Source organism: Passer domesticus, chromosome 15 (genome assembly GCF_036417665.1).
Source record: "Passer domesticus isolate bPasDom1 chromosome 15, bPasDom1.hap1, whole genome shotgun sequence".
In the NCBI taxonomy this organism is placed as follows: Eukaryota; Metazoa; Chordata; class Aves; order Passeriformes; family Passeridae; genus Passer; species Passer domesticus.
In genome coordinates this window covers 8,996,593-9,023,568 of record NC_087488.1, presented here as the reverse complement: position 1 = coordinate 9,023,568, position 26,976 = coordinate 8,996,593, and the positions used below count along the sequence as shown (strand labels likewise).

General features: G+C 50.7%; 1 protein-coding gene across 2 annotated transcripts in view; it reads left to right on the top strand.

Moving 5' to 3' along the window:
• SYT17 (synaptotagmin 17) overlaps positions 1–23,883 on the top strand; it is a 35,918-nt gene extending 12,035 nt beyond the window's left edge. For both annotated transcript variants that reach the window (XM_064390059.1, XM_064390058.1), the window contains exons 6-8: positions 8,094–8,214; positions 8,829–8,984; positions 22,829–23,883. In XM_064390059.1, the coding sequence (XP_064246129.1) occupies positions 8,094–8,214; positions 8,829–8,984; positions 22,829–23,025 (474 nt within the window). In that variant the 3' untranslated portion in view covers positions 23,026–23,883. The remainder of the gene's footprint in view (positions 1–8,093; positions 8,215–8,828; positions 8,985–22,828) is intronic.
• The last annotated feature ends 3,093 nt before the right edge of the window (positions 23,884–26,976 follow it).

Sequence of the window (26,976 nt, the reverse complement as noted above, 5' to 3'; positions counted from 1 at the left end):
CAGGCATGGTGATTGCCTACCAAATTTGCCACTGGTGGTATCACCCACAGAGCCAGAGGCACAGAACCTGTGAAAAACCAAGAGAAGAACAGAGTGTGATCAGCATCTCGAGTGTTTTACTGAGGACAGCAGTACCACACAGGATTGGTGTAACAAGCTTGCCTCTCCCAGTTCCTTCCCAGCTCACAAATTGCAATTTCCAAGGAGTCTTTGCTGAATTAAACCCTGTTGGATGGTTCAGTTTTTCACTGATTTTTAGGTGTTCACAGAAGAGTGCCGTAGCCAGAGATACTGGATGAAATGAGCAGTAAATAATTGGCCTCACTGCTGTTTTACATTTGTGGGTTCAAGAGTCTGATTTGGAGTGGAAATTTCTCATCAGACACTCGTGGAAGGGGAATACCCCAAGCAGTGTTTGGAAGTGAAGCCAGAGGGGCTGGCTCTGTGTGTGCAGAGGGGCTGGGAGCACTTTCTTCTCTCGCTCAGACCTGCTGCACCGTACAAAGGGGAGGGGGAACAGGGCTCCAGGTGACTGCAGGAGAGCCAGCTGGATTTCCTGAAACAGGAGTGCTGTGGGATTAGCTTCAACAGTGCTCAGGCAAAAAAGGAAAGTTTGGAAGTTGTGCACAAGTCAGAATCAGGGGGTCCCTGAATTGTGTTTATGTAGGGAATGGCTTTGCATCCATTATCCTCCTGTGGTTCCCACCATGCAGCTTTGCTTCTCCCCCTGCTCCCTACTTTTGCATGATAAATACTTCTCTGCATTTTGCATCTCTTTATGAGTAACATGGACTCATTCCACAGCTAATACAGACCTTGATTAGAAAAGATCATCTCTGCCTTCATGTGCCAAGCTGGGAGCCAGCTCTTCCTTTCCCCCTCTCCAAAGTTTCATTGAAAGCTGATGCTGTTTTCAGCAGTGCTGTCTGCTTCACCAGCATTCAAGATAAATTATTTATGCAGAAGTTGGCATTTCTGATATTTATAAAAGGAAAGAGAAAGACAAAACTCCATTTGAACGCACAGGCTTAAAAGCCTTTTGCATTTGTCCCCTTGCTATCATATGGAAAAACTTCGGCAAAAATTCCTCCACACTTTGAGCAGTAAAGTGGTCCTCTCATACCTTTTTGCTGATTTTACCTCAGCTGGCAGATGCAACTGTAAAGGGATTAACAGTGCTTGTACAGGACATCCAGGGATGATGTTTGGCATCATCTTCCCATATTTTCTCAATGATAAATTTTTTAAAGTTCACTGAGTAAGGCATGTTTCATCCTAGTGGTGATTAAATTAATTGATCAAAGGATTAAGATAAATCCTGGAAGAAGTAAAACAATAAAGCTTATTGCTTTGAAAAAATACATTTTCATGTCTTTCAGTAACAGTGATGTTTGTGCTAGAAATTTCTGAGGGATTTTTTAATACTAGTTGGAACCTTCTGCCTGTGGAATGATAGATTTGACATGTTGACAATTTTTTTATACTTCTCACTTTTTTGCTTGATTAGCTGAGGGCCAGACAGCCTTTATCAGTTTCTTGTTGGATTGAACCTGAGCCTGCTGAAGTGTGCTTTGTGTTGAGAGATGCTGATAGACAGGGACAAAAATAAATATCTACGTGCGGTTGCATTTTATTTTGCAGAAGGCATCCTTGGATCCTGGAGAGCACCACAAACCACTGTGGTGCAGGTCTGATCTTCAGTCAGGGAAATCTGCCAGTCTGGGGCTGTGACACGGAGCAGCAGCTGGCAGCACCCCCACAGCCACAGGAGAAAAGGCTGAAGCAGGTGCTTGGAAAAGCACTAACAGCAGGGAGAGAAACACAGACAGTCACAGACATGATATGTGAAGATGAAAGACACACAAAATACGTGATTTTTTAAATTTTATTTTATGGAATTTATAGACAGAAACATCATGAGCTGGAGAGAGATGGAGGAAAGTGAATCCAGATGGCAGGAGCTGTGGAGAAGTTTCCTCTCCATACTGGTGGGAGTGGGAGGGTGGCAGGCATTGTGAAAGAGCAGAGAAAGTGCCCAAATGACACGAGCTGAGATGAGCATCTGCTTTGCACTTGCTGTCTCCACCTGGAAGCCATTGACACAGAGTGTGCTGATAAAGTCAGGTGCCAGGTCCTTGTCCCACCTTGTCACACTGGGCTGGGACCTGCCTTGGCACAGGGCTGTGCCAGCACCTGTGAGCTGCAAAGGTGGGGAAAGCCAGGAACCTTTTGGTCAGGCAGTGTCAGCAGGGACAGTGAGCTTCTCCCAGGTGGGGCATGGTCCAGCTTCTCCAGCCAACAGCTCCTGGCTCCTCTGGGAGCTGCACCAAGGCCTGTGGGTGGGATGCACAGCTCCTGATTGCTGGAGGAATCTCTTCAGCTCAGGGAGCTGCTGTGAGTGGCAAGCAGAGCATTTCCTTGGTGTGAGGAGGTGCTGAGCAGCACTGTCCAGCTCCCTGTCAGCAGTGGGTGGCCAGAGAACCTGAGTACAGGCTCTGAATAGCAGTACAGCCTGAATAGCAGGCTGTCCTCTGAGCCTGAGGAGCCAGAGCTGCAGAGTGCCCAGTGCCAAGCCTCAGGCAGGAGCTTGTACCTGCACAGAAACACTTTCTGAGCTTGGATCCACATTCAGTGTTTAGAGGGATCGAGCCCAAAGCAGAGGCACAGGGAACTGCTGCCTGATGCATCAGCAGAGCCAGCAGCTAAGCAGAAGGACTTCTTGTGGAAAATGTCAGTGCAGGTATTGCCAAGTTCTTTATCCTTGGTAGTTCTTTCTCTTGCAGGGTAATTATTGCTTTTCTAAAACCCAGTAGCTGCTCGTGGAAAGGCTCTCAAGTCCAGTCCCCATAGGAACACTCTGCACTCCTTAAATATCCCCTGAAATGTGTGTGGCTTTGCTTAATTGCCATGAATGAAGTTGGCAGGCCTCTCTGGAGCTGGGCTCAGATTCGCACATTTCGCCGCTGAAAGGAATCCTGAGGCACATGTTCAGGACCCCAAGTTTTATTGACATATGATTCATTTCTCTTTTGGCAGATTTGAGTGGGCAGGAATAAATGTTTTAGACCAGCAGTAATGAGAGCTTGGAGGGGGAAAAAAAAAAGCCTAGTTATGGTGGGAAAATAGCACGAAGTTCGTTCTTCCCTCAAATGAAGCCATTTTTATAGTAGAGGCAGTGTGTATTGGACTTGCTTTTTTAACTTCATACTATGAGTGCACTGGAATGACCTGTCAGTTCTGCTGTTCAAGGTGGTACGAGGTGGTTGCATGGGGCCATGTTTGCTCATCAGCTGGATGTTAAAATCACCCTGGAAGTTTACCTGTGGCCAGTGGAGGAGATGGTCCTGGGATACCCCCACCCTGCAGGTCACTGGAGTTACAACTGTGATGGGATGCTGTGATGGATGTTTGTCCATCATGATAACAACATTTTTAGCTCTTAAGCTGTGGTTTGTTTTTGTATTTTGGCTTGTGTTTTTCTATCTTCTTTTATTTCACTCTGTATGTTTGTTTTTCCTTAGTTCCATTTCAGTGGGGTTTTTTTTTTCCCTTTCCTTTTTGAGTCTGTAAAGCTCAAGCATTGAAAAATTTTTCTTCTTGACTGTTCTCTCTTTAACCTTATCTGTATTCCTGGTCACCTCATCCTTTCCCCTCGGTGCTGTTCACTCCTTGCCCTTCCTGCAGAGAACTGGGATGCTGGGGGTGTGTTTTGTGGAGGAGGAACAGAGAGGAGAGGCTGCTGGGGTCCAGGAGCAGGACCTCTCCATGGGATATCTTCTTCTCAAAGCTTTTTGCACAACAGAGGCTTTCTCATGGCCTTTCAAAGGCAAAGACCATTTGGCTTTAGAAGGGATTTTGTGATTCTCTTCATCATACATCCAGTTGGTGCCAGTTATGTAGGAAACACTGCTTCTATTCATTGGTAAGTATATTTTTTTCTCAGGTTCTGGTCCTTAATAGCTCAACCTTCCCCAAACAATGGCTGTGTCACAGGATGCTGTAGAAAACCTGCTGGAGCAAACTGTTCTAAACCATCAGCTTTCTAATGTGCCTGGAGGTACCAACACAGATAACCTTGAGGAGGAAAATCAATCTGAAACTTCATTAGGAGCGATGCATAGATGTCAGTGCTGATGTAATGTGCTCTGGGTCCTGTTGGGAAGGGTTTCAGTGCAGAATTTTTGCTGGTGTTGTAGCAATGCACAAGGAGCAGTCTGGGGGTCTGCGAGGAAGGAATTAGCTGGTCCAAACAAGATGTGCATTAAGTAAAACCTCATTTTCCTTTGTGGGAGCCTCTTTGTGTTTCAGATATGACAGAAAAGAACAGAAAAAACTCTGGTTCAAAACCTCTGGGTTCAGCCCAGGCAGTAACTGGAGAAGGTTCTGGATCACAGGCGAGCCCAAGGCTGCAAATCCAACCTGGCAGCGTAATTCAGCCGGGAGTGAAATGTTAATCAGAGCTTCAGGAGAGGCTCAGACATCCCAGACTTGGTGTCACTCCGGCATCTCATCAAACAGGAAATTGCTTTTCCAGGGTCATCTGGGATCTGGGCACGAGTCAGCTCGTCATCAGCATAATAATGGCAGCTGCACCGATGCCTTAGCACAGAGGGGCACCTCTGCACGCTGGGGCTGGGAGCAAACACCGACGGCAAAACCAACAGCTCTGTGCTTTCCTGATGAAAAGACCTAGGAAACACAAAATCCAGGCACGTCCTTGCCCTTCAGCTCTTGTGCATGAGCCCAAGAGTCCATCCCCTCCTCTCGCTCAGCCCTGCAGGAGCTCTGGGGATGCCTGGTGGGGCAGGACAAGGGTGGTGATGCTCTGTGTCCCTCGGGTGTCCCTGGGCCCGCTGGTCCTGGGAGCATTCCGAGCTGGGTGACAAGGCTGCCACATCGGCAGAGGGACCATGGCATGAGCCAGCCGGGAAGGAGCTGGAGCCTGCTGCCTGCCCCTCCGGCTGCCGGGAGCACCGGGAATTCCCTGCTGGTTTGTCCATCAGGCAGGTGACTGATGGGACAAGGCTGTGAGAGCACAGCACGGCGGGGACAGTGCCAGCCCGTGGGGACAGCAGCCACTGATCCATCCTGGGGCTCACATCCCCGAGGAGCCGGGGCATGTTCGGAGCACGGTTCCCACATCCTCTGGCTGGGCTGGGAGTGATGCATTTAGAGCATCAGGGGCATCGCTGAGTGCTGGAAAAGGCTGAGTCACTTGTCCGGGCAGCTGAGCCCTCCGGGATCCGGGCTTCCTTCTGGAAACCCTTCTGGTGGGGCTGCTCTCCCCTGCTCTGAGCACACCCATCCTGCCCTGGCCTTTGGTTGTTCCTCCCCTCAGAATAACCAGCACCAGTGTGGGCGCTCTGGAGAGCACCAAGTGCCAGGAGGTGCTGTTGAGATTTGTGAGATCAGGCTTGATCTGATTAACGCTGCTCCTGGTCTGCCTGCTGTCTTCAGTGGATCACAGAATATAGCGTTTTATAGCTCTCCTTACTCAAATTTAAGCCTGGATAGCCAAAAGGATTTTTCTAGAGGTTCCAAAATCCCTGTTAGGTCAGGTCCTACAGAAAATTAGATTTTATCTGTACCTGTGGAAGGCTGGGTGGGCTGGGCAGCATTGTGATGGTGACACTGTAGGGGCTCCTTCCATCATCTCCACAGGGTGATGGGACATGGTTCTCCTGTGATGGGACATGGTTCTCCTATGATGGGACACTGTTCTCCTGCCAGTGCCCGAGTGGGTGTTCCAGATCCAGCCTGACACTGTCAGTGCACAGCATCAGGCTTTTTTTTTTTTTTTTTTTTTGTAAATGGATCAGAAATGCAAATTAATTGGAAGCAGTGAGCTCTGCCTTCCCTTGCTCTCCTCTCTGGCCCAGGGAAACGCCTTATTTCCTGCAGTTCTTGGATAAGGTCAATAGGTTCCATCAATGGACAGCTCCACAAGTAATTATCCCAAATCTTAATGCAGATTTTCAGCACTCTAAGCCTGAGGTGACTGGAAAGGTCCTACATCACTGCCCCATGCCAGCCTGCCACCTGGCTGTGCCAGAAGTTTGGTATTTGCAGCTGGAGCTGTTTGTCTCTCCCCAGCAGGTAATAAAATCACTGAGCAGTTTCCTAATTTGCACTCCCAAATGCACCTGAATTTCTAGGAATTTAAGCCTGAATGGAACCTGGCCAGCAGTGAATGCAAGTAGGACTGGGTCTGTTAAAAATGTTGTTTATGTGTTATAAAAAATGAGCTGGGGTGGAGGGCTGCCGCGTGTGGCTCCTGTTGAGGGTGGTGGTGTGGGCACTGTGATGCTTCCACCCTGTCCTGCTAATAGGATTAAAAATCACTGACTGTTCTTGATGATAAACATGTCTGCAGGCTGTTCCAGCCGCAGACCTGAGAGGAGCATTTTTGGGCAAAATCAAATGCGAGATGATAGTTTGAATCAATTAGATGGTGTTTAAACCACCTGGGAAGTGAGACTCCTGGATCCTTGTGCTGTGCCCCCACAGGGCAGGTGTGTGCAGGTATGTGAGTGCTGTGTGCTCAATGGTGGGTCAGGTGTGTGCTGGGGATGGCTTTGTGATGGAAAGGACTTAAAACATCAGCTACTGAACGCACTGTGGTGTGGGAGCTGGCCCAGGTTGATGGAGGAGAGGTGACTTCTGGGTGGCAACAACAGAAAATGCATGTGGGAAATGTGGGTGAGGGTGCTGTGGAGTCACAGTGCTGCCCCACAGTGTGACCCACAAGCTGCTGTGACAAAAAGAATCTGAGTTAAGAAATCAGATGCTTTTCCTGGTTGGGTTTCCCAGCCTGAGTTTCCCTGAGCCACTGATGTCTTTGCAGGGATTGTGCCTCGTGTGCTGGCCCATCTGCTGATGAACCTGAACCTGGTTCTTTGGGTCACTTCAGGCTGTGGCTGTTCTGAGAACCTTTTACTTTACTGTCTACCCATAGTTTCTGGTTTCTGTAATCTAATATTTGGGGCATCAGTAAAGACATTCAAGCCTTTTGTTATGATTGCAATACCACTGCAGCTCCTTTTCCTCTTGGAATGGGCTCTGACACCTGACCTAGGCTGGTTTTGGACTGTTTGACTGTTTGGGATGAAGCCCTAGCTCTGCACTCCTGCATGGACCTGGCACTGGGCAGCTGGCTCCGTTCCATGCCTGGTGTGTTGCCAGGCTCCAGAGTGGTTCCAGCCTGTGCATTCTGCACCTGGCAGAAAGAGCCTCTCTGAGCCAGGTCGTGGCAAGGGAGGAGAGCTTATTTTAAAACCTCACGTCTGAGGAGCAGTGATGTGAGCTCTCCAGCTCTTTAATGACTAGTTTTAAGCATCATTAAGTAAAAGGAAAAGGAATGGTGGCTGAGCAGCTGTTGCTGTGGAGCTGTGGCCATGGGCAGGCTGGTGAGCAGCGAGGGACAGTCAGGCTGTGCCATGGCCTCTGCCAGGTGATGCCAAGGCACAGTCAGGCTGTGCCATGGTCTCTGCCAGGTGATGCCAAGGCACAGTCAGGCTGTGCCATGGTCTCTGCCAGGTGATGCCAAGGCACAGTCAGGCTGTGCCATGGTCTCTGCCAGGTGATGCCAAGGCACAGTCAGGCTGTGCCATGGCCTCTGCCAGGTGATGCCAAGGGACTCTGAACTGCCCTGCTGTCACCCAGGGGTGCTTTAACCACTGCATGAACTTCCCAGGTGGCTGCTGTGGCCCATGGGGGCTGGGGAGGAAAGGGAATGTCTTCTCCAGTGGGTCTGTGTTCTGCACCTTGGTAAGAGCAGAACTACCTGGAACCATTAAAAATTGAGCAGGCAGAAGCTACTGACCTTGTACCCCTGCCTCCTTATAGATCCTCTTGGCCTGGCTGCTGGGAAGCTGCTGAAGGATTGGTGGTTGGAGAAAGAGCTTCTTTTGGGGATGGTTCCTTTCTTGTTCCCACTTAGCACGAGGTACCAACAGATGGTTCTTGGTTACAATTCAGAGCGTGACTAAAATTCATTTTTCAGGCACTTAGACAAATGGGATTTATTTAATTTCTCTCCCTTCTCTTCCCCTCTGAGCTCTGTTCTAAATCTTCACATTCTCTTTTCCCTGCAGAATGAAGTGGAGCTGGGGGAGCTGCTATTGTCACTGAACTACCTACCAAGTGCAGGAAGACTGAACGTGGACATCATTAGAGCAAAACAGCTTCTTCAGACAGACATGAGCCAAGGTTCAGGTAAAGGGCAGTGCCTTTCTCACATTACTCATGCACAGATTATTTGTGCCTTTAAAGCAGATCAGTGAGGCTGCAGTTTGTGGGGGACCCAGGGGGATTTGATGCTCAGTTCCTGTTAATACAAGGCTCTGGATGTATAGACAACAATAATGGAAGTATTTGAACACTTGCCCTGAGATGCAGTGGAGGGTTTGCCAAATTCAGAGTAAAGCTCTGAGCCAGGCTGAGGTGAGGAAGCAGAGCTCTGATGCCCTGTGCTGTGTGAGCAGCCGTGGGCACTGCTCCCTGCTGGCCCTGGCCACTCTGCCTGGGAGCTGCCTCTGTCCTCAGGTGGTCTTCCCACGTTCCTGCCCCAGCCTCTGCTGCTGCCAGAATCTTGGCATTTTCCAAAAAGAGCAGCATGTCAGGGCTGACATTAGCTGTGCTTTTGGCAGGGACTGTTTCTAAGCTGGCTGCCTGACTTCTGTGCCCACTGCAAATCTCTGGGAGCAGCGTGGGGGTACAAGTCCCAGCCATTCCCAAAGGGCATTTCCCAGCACAATCCATCCTCGTGACCAGGGCTGCTGACTCATGATCCCCATAACACAGGGCCTGTGCTTTGTGCTCTTTGCCAGATCCCTTTGTGAAAATTCAGCTTGTTCACGGATTAAAATTAACAAAAACCAAGAAGACCTCCTGCATGAGGGGCACGATAGATCCCTTCTACAACGAGTCCTTCAGCTTCAAGGTTCCACAGGAGGAGCTGGAGAATGCCAGCCTGGTGTTCACAGGTGAGTGTGGTGGGGGTAGCAGCAGTTGTGGTGTGCAGGAGACTTCTTGTGCCACCCTGCAAGGGGTGCCCATCACTGGGGTCTCCTGGGGAGCTTTATTGGCACTCTGTCCTCTGCAGCAGCTGTCCCCAGCACTGCCAGCCTGGCTGGGAGTGGGTCCTGTGCTTGCTGGGTCCCATTCAAAATGCTCCTGTGCAGAGGAAGAGGAGGAGCATCAATTGCCCTTCTCAGTGGCTCCCAGCCTGGCAGAGTCCAGCCTGAGGAGAGTGAAGGGACAGCAGTGAGCAATCCCAGAGCCCAGGCACTGGCAGAATAACTCCTTGATGTGGTTTGCTGGTGAGGGGGTGCACCTAAGGGTGTTCCACAGTGACCTCAGCTGCTCTGTGAGCAGGGCTTGCTCATGCCTGTGTCTCTGAAGGGCTGGGGCTCTGTGCCAAGCCCTGCATGGCACAGCTGAGATGGACCCAGGCACAGCCCACAGAGCCAGGGGCCACGAGCAGGCTCAGAGCTGACCTCACTCAAGAGCTTTGTCAGCACTGGAGGGGCTTGGCTGGGATAGGAATTCCTGTTTTTAAGCAGTTTCTGGGTCTCCTGTATTTATTCTCAAGGCATGAAGACAGGCAGTGGAGCCTTGGTGCTGGGAGCAGGGGTGGCAGAGCACAGGGCTGCTGTCCTGGCCCAGGGACCTGCTGAGGCTGGTGGCATTCTCTGCCTTTTCCCACCCCAAAAGCCTTGAGCAGGGCTGCAGGGACCCCTCTGAAGGGTGGGGTTCCCTCCCTATGGAGCTGTGGAGCTCAGGCACCACCAGGAGCAGGGTCAGACCTTCTGGCCCTCTGCAGGGTCAGAGGGGCTGCGTGGTGGGGCCCACACTCTTCTACCACATTGGACTCTCATGCTTCACAAACACTTTTTTTGACAACTTTCCATCATTTCTTTTGGTGAAAAGAATCTGCTTCTGAAAGGGTGTATTTCGAAGTATTTTTTAATTTTAATTTTTACATGGAAGATACAGCTGTCAAAGCTGGTTCAAGGAGACTTATTCCAAACCATTCGTTTGTTTTCAAACATGTTATAACAAAAAGTGATGCTGATTAGCAGCTTAAATGTTGCCCTTCATGCTCAGAAATTTCCTCAGCAAAACACCTGTAATTAATCACTGCTTGGCATGCATGTCACCCTGACTGCACCTTGCATGTGCAGTGATGGATTTGTTCCTGGAGCTTCCATCAGGTGATCTTGTGACAGGTGTGAATCACTGGATTCCTCGTTTCCCTCCTTCCTGCTGGGAGCAGAAAAGGCAAACAGGGAGCAGCTCTGCAGCCAGGAGGGTGAGGGGAGCTCTGCTGCTCAGCACAGTCAATGAAGGTGGATTAATGGGTGGATCTGTGAGGTTTTTTCTGTGCAAAGGGGAGTGTTCCCAGTGAGCCAGTGGGAGCCTGGCTGATCCATCACCGTGTCACGCTGATTTCAGTGCTGAGCCTCCTGAGTGGGGCTTCATTTTCTGACTGACACACCGCTTGCTTTGAGTTTGCAATAAATAATCCCAGGCCAGAAACGTCCCCAGGAGCTGCCCAGCTGGGAAGGAACGTGCAGAGCTTTGGGAGGAGCAGTGGGGCCGGGTTCCCCTGGCTGCCCTTGGCCTGAGGATGGGGTGCAGGGTGGGCAGGGCGCTGCCTGGGCTGGGCATTCTGCTGTGCCCAGGACACTGGTGTGAGATGTGGGCTGGTGTAGCCAGCAGAGAGCTGGAGCCAGGGCTGCTGGCCATGGTTTGGTGTGTGCAGCCTGCTGCTAGGTCAGTGCCTGCACTGCCTGTCACAAGGGCTCTGGATCAGGGGACATGGTGAAGATGCTGAGCCACATTCAGTGTTCATCCAGGTGACAGACTGGCTCCTGATGGTGGTGGAGGTGTGTGGAGTGCAGCACCAGTTTATTCCTGTGTGCATCTGTGGGGTTCTGCTGAAATGAGTTTCTGAAGGTCTGGGAGGGGGTTGTGGTGTTCCCCACAGAGTTCCTTCTTGGCACCTTACAGTATTATTCAGCTTAAGGGCTCGTGAAGGGCTTTGGGATCTTCTGTTAAAAGATAATCAAGAACAAATGTTTGGCAGTGTGGGTGTCTTGCAATATGAGATCTCTATTTTGCATCTCTGCATAGCAGGGCCATAGTTTAGTTTTGTTGTTTTTTTAACTTAGGTGCTTTGGGGCTCTTTTTTGCTGCAGTGGTGGTTCTTTCTGTTGTGTGTTTTGTTTGGAATTATTTCTTATTTCTTTTCTCTTCTAATCCACATCTCTAGTCCATTAGGTCAGTTAATTAAATTTGCTGTTGAGTCAAAGTCCAATTGAAAAGCAAAATAATCCTGCTTGAGGGGTGGGTGATGATGCTTAGAATGGAGAGAGAGAGCTGTAAAAGCAGCCATGGGAGCCAGAAGTGAGTATGTCTTCAATAATTTAAAGGAGCCTTTATTGTGGCTTTGTATTTTGGACCCAGTCTGCAGCTGTCTTTAGGTTGGCTTGGCTTCACTGGGGAGCCCTGGAGCTCTGCCAGTTCCCATCAGCTGGGGCTCCTGGCTCCCGTGGGCTGGTGCCACGCTGCAGGGTGAGGCACCATCCACACAAAGGCACATGGATTTTGTTTTCCCCCCTGTGTGTTTTTCTCCTGTGCATCTTGAACCAAGCTGTCTGTGTTCAGTGCAGTCTGGTGTGGATTTCTCCATGGTTTGCTGTGAGTTACCAAGGACTGAGTGTGCAAACAGAGGAGACACGTGGTAAAGCACCATCCTGCTTTCCTGGTGGTGCTCTGGAGAGCTGAGCTCCACACCAAGCTCAGGGCTGGGGCACAGCTGGAGTTGGAGAGGGGCCCTGGGTGCCTCCAGGATGATGTGCCCAGGGAGAGCCAGGATTGGAGGGGGTGGTTGGGCTGGTGCTTTGGTCTTTCCTCCTCCTCAGGCACACAAGGATTCAATACTGTCAATTATTGGCATTTACAGACCAAAATGCTTCTCCTTCCACACTGGTGCAGCACACCTTGTACCAGCTGTCTTCCTGCCTTCCCTCTGCTCCCTCCTCAGATGCTGCTGGAGCTGCCACTAACTCACAGTCCCAGTCCAGTGCCCAAAATGATGTGGGATGAGCTCTGGTGGAAATGTCCTCTCCAGGAAAAAGCATCCAGGGTCAGGATTGCTGCTGCAAGCATTGTCTGTTAACAGCTTCTCCCCAAAAGAGGCTGAAACCAGAAAGCCACTGATAATCATAACAAGTCTAATGTCCTGACAAAATAAATAAATAAAAAAGTGAGGCAACAGCTGGTGGAGAGGATGTTTGATTTTCATTTACTTCATCAAACGTGTTGTCTAGGTAATGAGTAGTCATATACATATTGTAACAGAAATGCACTCTTTTGAATGGTTCTTTTTTGCACTTTTTGGGGTTTTTTGGCAACATGACACATTTCCCCCATGTGCCATCTTCTGCTTGAGTGCAGGCAAGCCATGGGCTCACCTGCAGAGCAGTGGGGCTGGCTCTGAAGGGTGGGGTGTCCTCCTAACCCTGTACACCTGTGAGCAAGGTGTGACTCTGTCTGTGGCAAGGGCAAGGTGGAGTTTGGCCCTGACAGCAGCACTGGCAGCTGCTGCCAGGATCATTTCCATGAAGGAGAAAAGAGTATTTGAGATGCAAGTGCAGCCCCTGTGCTGGGAGGGCTGGGTGATGGGCACCCAGAGACCCTGTGCTCTCACACTGAGGGATTTTGGGCTGCCCAATAAATCTCAGTCTGTCAGAAAGCTCGGGCTGTGCAGCAGGAAGGCAGACTACACCCGAAACCTGAGCACTGCATTTTGTTAATGATTATAATGTTGTTAATAACAATCATCAGTGATGCTGTTTGCACTGCAGTAAAGCCCAGATGGCCCAATAAAAACCAGCAGCACTCCAGGGCAAACTGTGTCTCAGTGACTCCTCAGCATATTTTCATCACTTACCATAAAAAAAGAGAACCTTCAGCACTCAGTTAGGGATGTTTGTCTCCCCGAGGTCCTTGTGGTGGCTGTGTGTCCTTCTCTTTTAAATGAGCTCTGGGCATGTTTGCATGGCAGGATCTTTAGGGCTTGTTACTCAAGCAGAGTCCCCAAAGAGGGAGGAATCATCTCCCTGCTCTGGGTAGATCATCTCCATGCAGTTGTAGAGGGAAAATCTGCTTTTCCCTCTGGCCTGGCTGGGCTGGGACAGCGCTGGGGCTGATGGAGAGCAGCAGTGGGGCTCATCTGCTGCTCTGTTCCTGTCTGGAAGGGGGCCTTGGCTGCAGCAGGGCAGGGTGCTGTGCCTGGGGAGGGAAGCAGGCTGGGCAGGGCGTGCTTGTTGGTGGAGAGATTCACCTTGAAAGGCGTGTGCCCTGCACTGGTGACACTTCATGGTCAGTCCTGGCTGAGGCTGCAGCTCATGGGCACTCTGTCTTCTGGGAGGATTTGCTGATACTCCTCACCTTTCAATATGTTTCAAAAGTTGGCAATGTCTCTGTTTTCTGTAAAGATTTAGGACCCATTTTTCCATTTTATTTCTTTTTTTTTTGAGTATTTTTGTTCCCAAGAGTGTTGGGATTTGCAGAGCTGTACCTGTGGTTTCAGTGGCTACAGCAGAGGGCTCTGGCCATGCCATCAGCCACCTCTGTGCTCCAGGTGCTGCAATGTGTGTCTTCAGATCCCTGCACAACTTCAATGCTTCATTCCAGGGCTCTAATTAACCTCCAGTTAACAGGCAGTACTTGATTAAAAGAACAGATTGCTGTTCAATAGCAATATACCTGGTTCCTCTGTGGGCTCATTCTCAGTTGGCCTTTAGGAAAATATGGGGACCATATAATGAAGTTTGTATTTTGAAGGGGGAAAAAAAAGGTAACTGTTGGTGTGTATTGATAATGATGCAGTTCTGGGAATTGGGTTGCTTTCACTGAAATGTTTTCTTTTTGAACCAATGCTGCATGTTTCAACAGAATGCAAAGCTAGTGGGGCTTTTTCAGTGGCATTTTCTTAATTAACAGACTGATTTCCAAATGTCCCAGTCAGCTGAGCAGGTTGAAAGTTGTGAAAGTTTTTGTCCTGAGGCTTCTCCAGAAATATTTCTGAATTCTGATTTCCCTGGATGTGGAAGTAGGACCTGGAGGTACCAGCATCACCTCTAGCTGCAGTTTGCAGGGATGGAAACCACCACGTCTGGAGACATCCCACATCTGCAGTTTGACTTGCCCATCTCTCCTTTCTCCTCTTGCTTTTGCTTTCCCACATGAAAACCCAACAAACATTCAGGCACTTTGTCTTTTGCACACAGATATAGGGAAGAAATCTCCAATATATGAGTCAAATTAAACTGGTTTTTTTCCCGTGCTGGAATGCAGGAGGAGGATTTGGTTTCTCTTTTGAAATACTATCATATTGGGCACCATAACATCTCTTAGATGGACAGATAATTAGACAACTCACTGCTAGAAAATTGTTTCTTGTCATCTATTAGATATGTCTTTTGGAAGTATTGGACTGTCTGTATATTTCCCATATCTAGAGCTCAGAAGCAAAATGTAATCCCTGATAAAACCTGTGTAATCCTATCTTAGCCAAAGGAGAAAAAATTGAAAAAACCCCACTGATGTCAGCACTGTGTTTTCTGGGGATTTATACCTGTTTAATTTAGATCAGAATTTTCCTTTGTGTCTGGTGTTATAAAACACTCCATTCATTTATGCAGCAGCCTCCATATGGTCCTTGCCCAGGTCTGGGGAGAGCAGTGGGCTCCTGGCTGCTGCCTCCTGCCCTCCAGGCCTTGCTCCAGCCCTGGGGGCCACACGAGGTGGCCCAGCAGGTCCTGTGAGAGGGTTTTGGGGAGATGTGCTGGCAGGGAGACCCCTGAGGCCCAGCAGAGCTCTTCACAGCTCTGTGTGCATTCCCAAATGTACAAATCCCCCTGGGGAGGAGAAGGGGCCCCTCTGCTCTCCCTTTCTGTGCCCTCTGTGACTTGCTGGTGTCCGTGGCAGGTGCTGGTGGGCACCTGGAGCAGCAGAGGGTCAGTCAGAGATGCTGAGTGGGGTCCTGCAGGCCCAGTCCTGTTCGGGGTCACTCAGGGAAGGTCCTCTGGGGTTGGATTTGGCTTTTTGCAGCAGACTGACTGCATTAACAAGGAGGAGTGAAATGCCATTAATCAGAGTGAGAGCAACAAGATGCTGGCCCTTCCTGACCTGATCTGTTGCTTGCTTAGAAGGCAAAATTAGATTCATCAAGTTGCCTGACTTAGTTAATAAATGTGCTGCATCTGATGTGGCAGAAACTGCCTGTCCTGGAGTTCTGTGGAATCTTTTGATAATCTTTTTCCCCTGAAGAAAGGAGCAAGCCCTCCTCTCCCAGGCTGGTGATAGGTGCTGGCTCCTTTTGCCAAGCCTCCTAATTTAAGCAGTGCCATGGCTCTCCTGCCCCCAGCTTTTCATCTTGTTTGGCTCACACTGCAGTGACAGGAATTGTTCAAACATCTTGCAAGGCCAAAATCTGCCTGTGTATCAGATGAAGAGAAGCCTGGGTGGCAGGAGCTGCTGAGGGCAGCAGAGCAGTGTCTGGAAATGGAATTCCTGTGTGGCCCCGTGGCTGTCACAGGGGAGGGATGATGGTGCAGGCAGGGGCTGCCTCTCCTGCACGGCTGTCCTGCCTGTGTCTGCAGGTGCTGTGTGGCACTGGTGCTGCAGCCTCGTCCTGCCAGGTGTGTAAATATGCATGAAGCCATCTGTGTGCTTGTTGGGGCTCATAGTGCAGAGAATTAAGATGCAGTTTTAAAAAAAAGGGGGATTGGAAGTGGCAGAAGCCAGGCATGGACACTCCTTTCCAGTATCCTCTGGACTGTTGCAATGGATGCATCCAGCCCATTATTCCAGTGTCTCCTGATGAGGTAATTCCATGAGGTGTCATCCCTGCATGCCCTTGAGATCCCTGCAAGACACACTTGTGCATTCACACTTTCCCTGCACCCTGGCTCCCTGCTGGCTGCTCCAGGGCTTTCCCCTCCCTGTGTGAGAGCAGACTGTGACTGGGCACACGCCTGGTTTGGGGTGCAGGGAGCCCCAGCCAGAGCACAGGGGTGCCCCTGTCCTTGTGGGAGGTTTCCAGAGAGTCTCTTGCTGTGGCTCTGTGTGGCCATGTGCAGCAGCAGTTCCAGTTCCCTCTGCAGCTGGGCAGGTGCAGCCACTGCAGGGGAAGGCTGGAAAGAGAGTTTAATGTGCCCAACAGACCCTGGTGGAGATTAAACTGATAAATGGGAAACCACGGCATCTTCTGTGCTTTTCTCTCCTCTCCACTAAATATGACAGGCCATGCTCCAGGAGCAAGGGCAGGATTTGGGCCATGCCTGTGACCTTCTCAGTGTGCATCATTAGCCCAGCTGCTGCTGCTCCTCGTAGCACCTCTTTGTGCTAAACAGCTTTTAACACATGTCAAGCAGTTCAGGAGCAGTTTTCAGTCCTACTTAACCTGGCAGCTCAGCCCCACTGGCTGAGGCAGGGCTGGGCACAGAAAGGACTGGGCACTGGGCACAGAAAGGGCTGGGCACTGGGTCCTGCCTGCCTGCATGGGGCAGGTGTGCAAAGGGGGCACTTTGTGAGACCTCACCAAGTGCTGAGGCTGAGTGGGAAGTGCTGAAGTGTTGATGGGTCAGTGCCAGCAGGGATGTGGCTCTGCCAGAGAGACCACACAGTCCCATGAGGTCTGTGTCCTCAGGAGGACTCTGCCTCTCAGTTGCCTATGTGCAGCCTTGGGCGTTTTTGCTGGTTTTTCTTTTCTCTGAGTTAAATGGCTTTAGTTGTGTTGCAGGTGATGCTGTAGGAGTCTGCAGGACAGTTAATTGTTGGTGTGGAGCTCTCAGCTTGCAGCACGCTGACATTCCCTGCTGGCACTCTGGGACAGACAACGCAGAGGCACTGTGTGTCACCATGATATTTTATGAAAAATCCTTTGCTAGGATTTTTTCTCCTGAGGAGCTGAGGAGCCTCAGGAAAGAAATGTAAACAATAACTGTCTGCTGCTTGGAATGCAACAGGTGCATCTGTGATTGGTGCATGTTGGTTGTTTCTATTACTGGTCAATCACAGTCAGCTGGCTCAGACTCTCTGAGAGCCATGAGCTTTTGCTATCATTCCACTCCTGTTCTTTCTTGCCTTCTGATAGATCCTTTTCTCTCTATTCTTTTAGTATAGTTTTAATGTATCATTTTAATATAATATATATCATAATATAATAAACCAGCCTTCTGAAACCTGGAGTCAAGATTCACATCTCTACACATGGGGTATCCACCACAACTGTGTGGCTGTACCAGGCAGTGCAGCACGGCCAGAACTGCTGAGTAACTCCTGAGGAGGTGCTGAGTAACTGCTCAGCACAGCTGGCAGAGCAGAGTTTGCAGGAGATGAGGATGTTTCACAGCCCAGCTGCGAGGCTCAACCATGTCCCCATCCTGTAAATGATACTGATAGCCTTGAAGCCAGCTTAAGGAAATGTGCTTAGTTAATGCTCCTCCCTGGTCATTCCAAGGATGCTGATATGTTCAAAGGATGAATGACTTTCTGAAATGCCAGATTGAATTCTGCTATTGCACGTGACTCATAGATGATGATGGTTGCAGTTGTGCTCTGCACAAGTGCTCGGTGTGCAGTTCTCAGTGTGGAGGGAAAGGTGAAAGGCATTTTGGCTGGATCTGGTGCCAGGGCTGATGCCACCCAGCAGCCTCATGGCTGAGTTACATAGTGCCATGGGAAACAGCTGACTGGCAAAAAGTGATTCCATGTGACTGAGGCTGGCAGGGGACAAGGGAGGGCTCAGGCTGGAGCTGTCCCCAGAGCAGAGGCTGGAGCTCCAGGCCCATTGCATCCCCTGGAAGTCACTGCCCTGCTGGGCAGCAGCTCTTGGGTGTGCAGTGCCTGGCATGGCTGTGCCCTCAGCCCTGCAGGGAGCAGGCAGCCAGGCTGGGGGGCTCAGCCCTCCCTCCTGTGCAGGAGCCCTCTGGGAGACATGGGCCCTGAGCCCAGAGGAACAGCTCATGTGGCACCCAGGCCCCCATCAGTTGGATATGGATCATTTAGGATCGCTGCCTCAATAAGTTCATAACATGAAAATGTTTTACTTACATCATGTACCTCGTCCTCAACAATTCAACCCTTTTAATGGATATAAGTAAAGGTGATTTTCTTCTGTATTTCAGCATTTGTATTATAAAGAATGTCTTTTTAAGAAGCTTTTCTGTTTCCAAAGTGTCCTTCTGAAGAGCAGCTGCAGAAAGAATTGGTTTGACCTCTGCTTCTTTAATTGCTTTTTGCTCTGCGTTGGCCTGGAAATGGATGTTGCCATTGTGTAAATTACTGTGACAGTGGAGAAAGAACTCATGAGATCAGGTGTGTAGTTTCCATCAGGAAAATATGCTTCTAAATGGAAAGCAGCCTCTACCAGTTCATAACCAGAGTCTGGGTCACTCTAAAAATCCCAAATGTTAATTACTTTATTTTCTGCTATTGAGCAGCTCCATGGTGTCACTGTTTTTGTGGCCAAGGGCAGATTGAATCTGAAATTTGCTATGAGCTCCTTTCAGACTCTGCCAGGGGATGTTCAGGCATAGGAAGCACAGCTCAGTCACTTGTACAGTCACACACCTGGACTCAGTGTGGCACCCTGGAGCTTCTCCACCTTCACCTCTTGTGGGGCAAGCTGGAAGGAAAGAGCAGGAGCTTTTTAATGCCCCAAGGCTGAAGGTGTGGGTTTGTGTGGAACTGGCCCCTCTGCAGGCGGGGGTGCAGCTGTGCTGTGTGTGTGTCACTGTGCTGTGTGTGTCACTGTGCTGTGTGTGTCACTGTGCTGTGTGTGTGTCACTGTGCTGTGTGTGTGTCACTGTGCTGTGTGTCACTGTGCTCTGTGTGTGTCACTGTGCTGTGTGTGTGTCACTGTGCTGTGTGTGTCACTGTGCTGTGTGTGTGTCACTGTGCTCTGTGCTGTGTGTGTCACTGTGCTGTGTGTGTCACTGTGCTCTGTGTGTGTCACTGTGCTCTGTGTGTCACTGTGCTGTGTGTGTCACTGTGCTCTGTGTGTGTCACTGTGCTCTGTGTGTCACTGTGCTGTGTGTGTGTCACTGTGCTGTGTGTGTCACTGTGCTCTGTGTGTGTCACTGTGCTCTGTGTGTCACTGTGCTCTGTGTGTCACTGTGCTCTGTGTGTCACTGTGCTGTGTGTGTCACTGTGCTCTGTGTGTCACTGTGCTGTGTGTGTCACTGTGCTCTGTGTGTCACTGTGCTGTGTGTGTGTCACTGTGCTCTGTGTGTGTCACTGTGCTCTGTGTGTGTCACTGTGCTGTGTGTGTCACTGTGCTCTGTGTGTCACTGTGCTGTGTGTCACTGTGCTCTGTGTGTGTCACTGTGCTCTGTGTGTGTCACTGTGCTGTGTGTGTCACTGTGCTGTGTGTCACTGTGCTCTGTGTGTCACTGTGCTGTGTGTCACTGTGCTGTGTGTGTCACTGTGCTGTGTGTGTGTCACTGTGCTGTGTGTGTCACTGGGCTCTGTGTGTCACTGTGCTCTGTGTGTCACTGTGCAGAAGCACAGGGCTCTGGCTCAGCCCTGCAGGGCTGTCCTGCTCAGGGGCTCCCAGGGCTGCCCTGCTGCCATCAGCAGGTCACCCTGCAGCCAGGGCAGGCCAGCCCCCGTGGAGTGCAGCTCACCTTGTGTCTGCTGGGCTGTGCCTGAGCCCCGCAGTGCTGTCGGTGCCTGGGGGCACACAGGGCTCAGTGTGTGCATCAGGGGGGCTGGCACTGCTGCTGCAGGGCTTTGGAGCTGCTGCAGGGGCACACCTGAGTGCAGCAGTGCCTGGTGCTTGCTGGTGCTCAAGGAAATGGTTCCTCCCCTGTTTGAGGTGTGATTGCTGAGCCAAGGGAGCACTGGGGGAGATGCTCCCCTTCTCTGTGTCAGGGCAGGAGCACCAGTCTGTGCTTCCAGCTGCTCGCCTGGGCCTGTGGGCTCCTGGCATTCTCTTTCCCAAGCTTTCTTGGAAGTACTGGTGGCAGCAACAGGGAAATGGTGCTCTTGAATGTGAGCAAAGGAAGGGCTTTGTTTTCTCTATGCCAGCTCCATCCCCTTCTCGGGTGAGGTCCCTTCCACATCCTGGTGAGCTCAGCCATCAGCAGATTGCTCAGCAAATCCTGGCCATTTAGCAGTGGAATAAGCAGTTAGCCTCCCAGAAAGGCATGCCCTTGAATTTAAAAGGCTTCTGACCTGATGGGTAAAGCTGAATTTTTAGCACACAGACCTCTGATCTGAGAAAGCTGCTGTGGTGAAGCTGTGAGTGTGTAAACCTGAGGTCAGTCTAGTGCAGCCTCTTATGGTCTGTGTGTGAATGAGCATTTGGCCTTGCAAAATGTGTCTTCCCTCTTCCTCAGCAATAAGTCCCTGTGCCATCTACAGTAGTTAATGATAGAAGCAACAGTGCTTGTATAATTAGCCCATTAATACCCCAAAGGACTCAGCATGCTAATTACCTGACACAATGAGATTAGCAAGTTGCATTACAAGAATTCAAAATACTTGGATCAACAGTAGAATAGCAGGTGGGTGTCCTTAGTTAGCACACCTGCTTGTTTTACAGTCCTGGCATGGAGTATTTCTGAAGAATCAGTATGCCTGGGGAGCTTCTTCTCCACTGTTAATTTATCCTGTGATTAATTGGTGGCCTGTAAGGCTTCTTGGTTTAAATTACTTGGTGCTGTCTCCCAGGATTAGGCTTTATCTTCCTTAATTTTACAAAAAAAACCCAAAAAAATTAAATAAAAAAAAACACCAAAAAAAAACCAAACCAAAAACCCCAAACCCAACAACAATAAACAAACAAAAAGACTGGGGAAAAAAAAAAATAAAAGAAAAGAAAAAAAAATTCTGTTGAAAATTTTGGTTTTGGGATATTTTTACATGGTTTTATCACAATATTTGATTTCTGTAGGCTAATAAATCATAGCAAAACATTTAGTATAGTCCTGCTAGCTACACCTGTGATCCATTGCTTTGTAGGAGAACTCATTAATAACCCAGACAAGCTGTGTATTGGTTGGAGATGGATGGCTTAGAATTCCTGACTGTGTCCTCAGAAGGTGGCCTTTCCAAAAATCACCAACCTGGCCTCTTGACAGAGGCACTTACTTGGCAACGTGTCCTGATGGCATCAGCCCCAGATAACTGATGGTGACAGGCAGAAGAGATGCAGTCTTCCTGCTGGGGTGGTGAACCCCAGATCATTTCTAAATGTCATTTGAAGATGGACTCACAGGGCTCGGAGTTGCAGGGTAGATTTTTTAGAGCAATTATTTGAACAAATTACTTGGGCATTTGAAGGTTTGCTGTCACCTAAAATATCCACAGGTAATTTGGTGAGCAGAAGCATCTCTGCCCATAAACTGTGTGTGTCAGAGCTGTCAGAGGATGAAGTGAGATGTAACCTGGCACTGCTTGATTCCAGGACTGCACTGCCAGGTGGTGCCAGAGCCACCCAGAGCAAGATCCCAGACTGGTGCAGAGGTGAGGAACCAGCCTTGCAGAGAGTGGAGAGGGCAGAGGGGCAGGTTGAAGTAATGCTGGTCACTTGTGGGGTGTGTGACAAAGGAAATGCCCAGCCCTGGCAGAGGTGTGTGGTCAGAAGTGAGGCTGAGTGCGCTGTGCTTGGTGTCCTGCCTGCCTGTCAGGGTGTGCACACATCGGGGGGATGCCACAGGGGTTCCAGAGGTTGTTTTGCTGCCAGTGCTGGTTTCCAGCAGCCCTGCAGAGCTGGTGCTGCTGGCAGGGGCTCCATGCCAGGCTGAACATGCCCTGGCTGCACCAGCCCAGCTGGATTTGGAGCTCCTGTAGACATTTGTCCTTAAAAATCCCTCTCTTTCCTGAGGAGATTTTTTAATCGTTAATATTCCAGGCAGTGCCTGTGGATATCCTGGCTTCAGCTTGCAAAGACTTCATTTCAACTTTTTAATGAGCTGAGGCAGGGTTTCAGTTTGCAGCACACGCAGTGCTTTTGCTGCTGTCTGGTGGGAGGGCTCAGCCTTTGCCAGGATCAGGCCCATCATTAGGGTTTGCTGCTGTCTGCGCTCTTTCCTTCCAGGAGACTGGGCTAATCCACAGGACAGGGTGCTGGGTTGGTGTCTCTCCCTCAGTTGCTTTCCTGGACATTTAACAAGTAGCTGCAGTGATAATTATGGCAGATCGTTGCTGTGTAAACATCCTGCTGACAGGCTGGCCCTGTGTAATTCCCTCTCCGAGCAGGGCAGGCTGTGGATTAGCACTGGAGTGCTTTGTGCAGTGTGTGTTTGGAGGAGGGCACTTGGAGATGCTGCTTCTGCACTTCCCCAGGCTCAGGCTGCTGGGCTGCCTTTGTGATTTCATGATGCTCAGGCAGAGCTTTTGGCACTTCTTTACATGATGTAATTCTCCTTCAAGGCTGGACAGGACTGATCAGCCTGCTCCAGTGAAAGGTGTCCCTGCCCATGGCAGGGGGGTTGGAACGGGATGATCTTTGAGGTCCCTTCCAACCCAAACCATTTTCTGAATCTACTTTACCTATTCATGGTAAACACGGTGGTAACTGTGGATTTGTGTCTTATTTCAATTGTATTTCAGTCTGTAGTACAGCTTATTTTATTCCTTCCAAGCCTCTGTTTCTCTAACATTTTCAGATGCCGAGTTCCATACCAGGAATGCTGGCGCCTGCAGTGGGGGGACACCTGTGGGCCACTGGTTTTCCTGGGGCAGGGCTGTGGCTGGGGCGAGTGGTGCTTTTGCCTTGACCGGTGTGTGTTTGTGCTCTGCGCAGTGTACGGGCACAACGTGAAGAGCAGCAACGACTTCATCGGCAGGATTGTGATCGGGCAGTACTCGACGGGCGCCCCCGAGTCCAACCACTGGCGCCGCATGCTGAGCGCGCACCGCACGGCCGTGGAGCAGTGGCACAGCCTGCGCTCCCGCGAGGACTGCGACCGCGTCTCGCCCGCCTCCCTCGAGGTGACATGAGCCCAGGAGATAAAACAAACCAAGCCAACGACTCGGCCACCCCACCTCGCACCCTACACGCGCCCCGCGGCAGCTCCGTTGGATTCACGCGGCACCCAGGCAGCCGTGCTGGCCCCGGTGGTCCCACTGTGTGCCACTGGCTCCAGCTGTGCCCCCGGGGCCGGGCAGCTCGGGCTGAGCGTGGCCGTGCCGTGGGAGGCACGGAGTGGGTGCAGGAGCTGGGAGTTGCCTCTGCTGTCCTTCCAGTCCAAACCCATGGCTCATCCTCTCGGAGATATAAGTACCCGTGTGCTCTCGTTGGTGAACGTGGTAATTAGGCTAGAATATTTTTTTAAACGGTAGAACCTGTGGTGAAATCGATTCTGACTGCAGTTTTGTCCTTGTAGTAGTTTTAACAGAATTAAGCTGCTGTTAGTGTGTGCGTTTGTGTGCCGGGGCAGTGTGTGGCCCACGTGGGACGGATCCCGTGTCCCGTCAGCGGTGACCTGCCAGTCTCAATAGCAGTCTGTGTGTGTAGTAGATTCAGTGCTGATATAGCAAAATAAACATTTCCAATAGCATTTGTACTGGGAAAACCAGCTCACGTCCTTTCAAACATGTGCTGTGCAAAAAAACCACCTGCTCCAGGGACTTTGGCGGTTAAGAAGACCCAGAAACCACAATTTTAATTCTCTCACAGACTGCAGTGGCTTTCTGTGTTGTGTGTGTTTACCTGGTAGTTCTTCAGGTCACCAAGTGAACTTAGCTACAGTCAAGCTGTCCTGTTGGTTGCTTCTGTACATTTTATTTTTCCACAGCGTATTGTCTGGTATGATGGAGATTGTATATTTATTGAAAATAAAATACTATTTAATTGTGCCACATGGATTGGGGAGATACTTGTTGAATTCACCTTTGTGTTGAGCTCCTTCAGTTATGCTTATGTCAGAAAAAAAGCCAAAATGTTGGTTGTTACCCCGTTGTCACTCACTGCAGATGAACTAGGAGCAGTTTGAGAGAAGCTGGGCACCTGCTGCTGGAGGTGGGTGTGGAGAGCGAGCTGGATGCCCTGGTCTGGCCATGGTGGTTCCCAGCAGCCTGGGGGCTGGACCTGTCAGACTCCAGAGATGGCACGTGGCAGGATGGGCAGCACTCATCTCCCTCCTCTATTCATTAAATGAAGCCCAAAATTAAACTCCAGTACCTCCTGTGCTTTTAATATTTTGATTTTTAAAAAGGAAAAAAGAACACCCATTTATTTCACCCGTTTGTTATTTAGCTGCTACAGTTAGGGACAGGTGAGTCTTAAAAAGCAAAACAAAACCCAACCACACCAAAAAAACCCAAACCAAAAAAGCTCAGTGCTTGCTTTGGCAGGTGTCAGTGTGTGGGTCAATAATCCCTGCTGCTGTCCAGGTGTTCCTGCTGCAGGGCAGGTGTGTGCAGTAACTCTGATATCAGCATCCCTCCAGCACTTTGCCAGTGGCAGCTGGCTCCCTGCTGCTCCCCAGCACAGCTGCTCTGTGCTAGCTCTGTGCTAGCACTGCTCTGCTCTCAGCAGCAGGGCACTGTTGCCTGCAGGGCTGTCCAGGGCCATCCTCTGGCTGAGCACACTGTGGATGCTGGCTATCAATTCTAACCTGCCTCTCTGCAAGGTGAATTTCTTCTCTGTCCTGCAGTGAAGTTGATGGCAAATCTCTGTTCTCTGGCGTCCTCCTGGTTTGTCTCATCAAAAAATCACAGTGGAGAGGGACCCCACGAGCAGTCCTGGGCAAACGAGTGCTGTAGGAGGCTGATCTCTTCCTGTAACTCACAAAGGCTCAGGCACGGGGCCGTGGTTTCACCACTTACTGTGGCTGACATTAATGTTCTTCCATGTGGGACTGCAGAATGAGCTCAGGACATCCATGAGAGCAGACACAAGCTTTGCTCAGCACTGGGGATGAAATGTGAACAGAAAGTAATCTTGCCTGAGTTGGTCCTTGAAGTCACGAGGTGTCTGTTCCACAGGGAGGAACAGTCATGTACACAGGATGCCAAAAATTGGTGAGGGTGCCCAGAGGGAAGGGCAGTAGGAGCAGAACAGAAGCAGTCTGGGGAGCAAACAGGGCAGCGTGGCAGGGAGAGGAGCAGGAGGGATGAATTGTGGCCGTGCTCCTGGGGCTGCAGCCAGCAGGTGAAGCACATCTGATGTTTGGTGAGGTTGGGAGGTAACCCCAAGGGCAGCTGCAGCTGGCACTGCGCTGTCCCAGTGCTGGGAGCAAAGCTGGTGCCCAGAGCTGTGCCAGGCTCAGGGCTGTGCCTCGGGCAGCTCAGTGCTCCCCGCTGCTGCCATGAGTGTGGATGTTAGAAACCAGAATAAAAGTTATTCAGGATCTCTGCTCCCTCTTTAAACATGGATATTCGCACTTTGGGAATAGATTAATATGGTCAAATATTTTTGTTCCGTAGTTTGCTAAAAGTTGTTTATAAAACTGGTTTTATCTGAGGATGGCACACAGGAAAGAAGGCAAGAGGCATGCCTTGACTTCTAATAATCCCAATTCCTTCATTTTTTGTGCTCTGCTGTAGCAGCAGGCTTTTCCTTGAGCCAGATAATTTCAGATCAATGTATGGAAGGGGGGAGGTGTTCTTAAAAAGCTTTATTTAATATGAAGAAAACTTAATATAGAAAAGTTGATTGAATGAGTTATTGTCTCTGGAGTAAGTCTGGATGCTTTACTGTACTGAAAGCTTGGTGTCACCCAAATTGTTTATTCTTGAATCTCTAAAAATGGGTCCAAAATGCTGAAAACTTTAATCTGTAGCTAAGAATAAAAAGGGAACAGCATTGAGAGTGTTCCTAAGCAGTTCCTTCAGTGCTGATTTAAGGCATAAATTGGAAATTGAACAGGACCACTAAATTGTACAGTATTTGTGCCTGTACTATTTCCTTTATGAGTGCAACAGTTAGAAAAGGATTTTATACAGTGTTTTTAAAAACCTGAAGTTTATGTCTAACAAAATGCTGACCACAGGAAGGAGACATGCTGGATTGTATTGGTACAGACTGCTGTATCATATCAGGTTTTCTGCTACTTGATGGCTTGGACCCAGCACGGACCTGACAGATGGGCACAGAGCGAATTCCTGAAACAGCCCTGGAGCCCCGGGCACAGCTGGGGGATCCTTCTTGCAGGCTGTTTAAGCGTGTCAGCACATTGCCTTGCTCAGGGAAAAAATCCCAAACCGGAGAAAAACCAACAAACCCCACATCCCCAAACCAAACCAAACCAAAGGCTCCACACAATGGGGCACTGACGTGTTAAACCCCACTGCCCCGCAGCCCTGGGAGCCTTTCCGCGGCCTCCCTCCCCACGTTCGCTGCCGCAGCCGCCGCTCCCCGGTGTCAGCAGGGCCCTCGCCGTGCAGCGGGGTCCCGTCCGTCACCCCGAGGTGAGCGGCTGTCCGAGGGGTGCCGCGGGATGGGACCCTCAACACCGCCTGGGGCTGCACCCGGGGGGCGAGGAGGGATGGTGTCCTCACTCGCCTGCGGCCCGGCGGGTGACAGCAGCGCTGCGGGGCAGCGTGCGCCCGAGCCGGGCAGGGGCAGCGCCGGGAGCCCGGCCCGGGCCCGTCTGGGCTGCGCTGAGGCGGGCGGGCTCAGCCCGGCCGGGCTGGGGCAGTGCCGCGGGTGCGGGTCCCCTCTGGGCTGGGCTGAGGGGGCCGGGGGCGGGCTGGGGCAGTGCCGCGGGTGCGGATCCCCTCTGGGCTGCGCTGAGGGGGCCGGGGGCGGGCTGCGGAGGAGCCCTGGGCGCAGGTCCCCTCTGGGCTGTGCTGAGGGGGCCGGGCTGGGGCAGTGCCGCGGGTGCGGATCCCCTCTGTGCTGAGGGGGCCGGGGGCGGGCTGGGGCAGCGCCGCGGGTGCGGATCCCCTCTGGGCTGTGCTGAGGGGGCCGGGGGCGGGCTGCAGAGCAGCAGCCGCTCGGGGGAG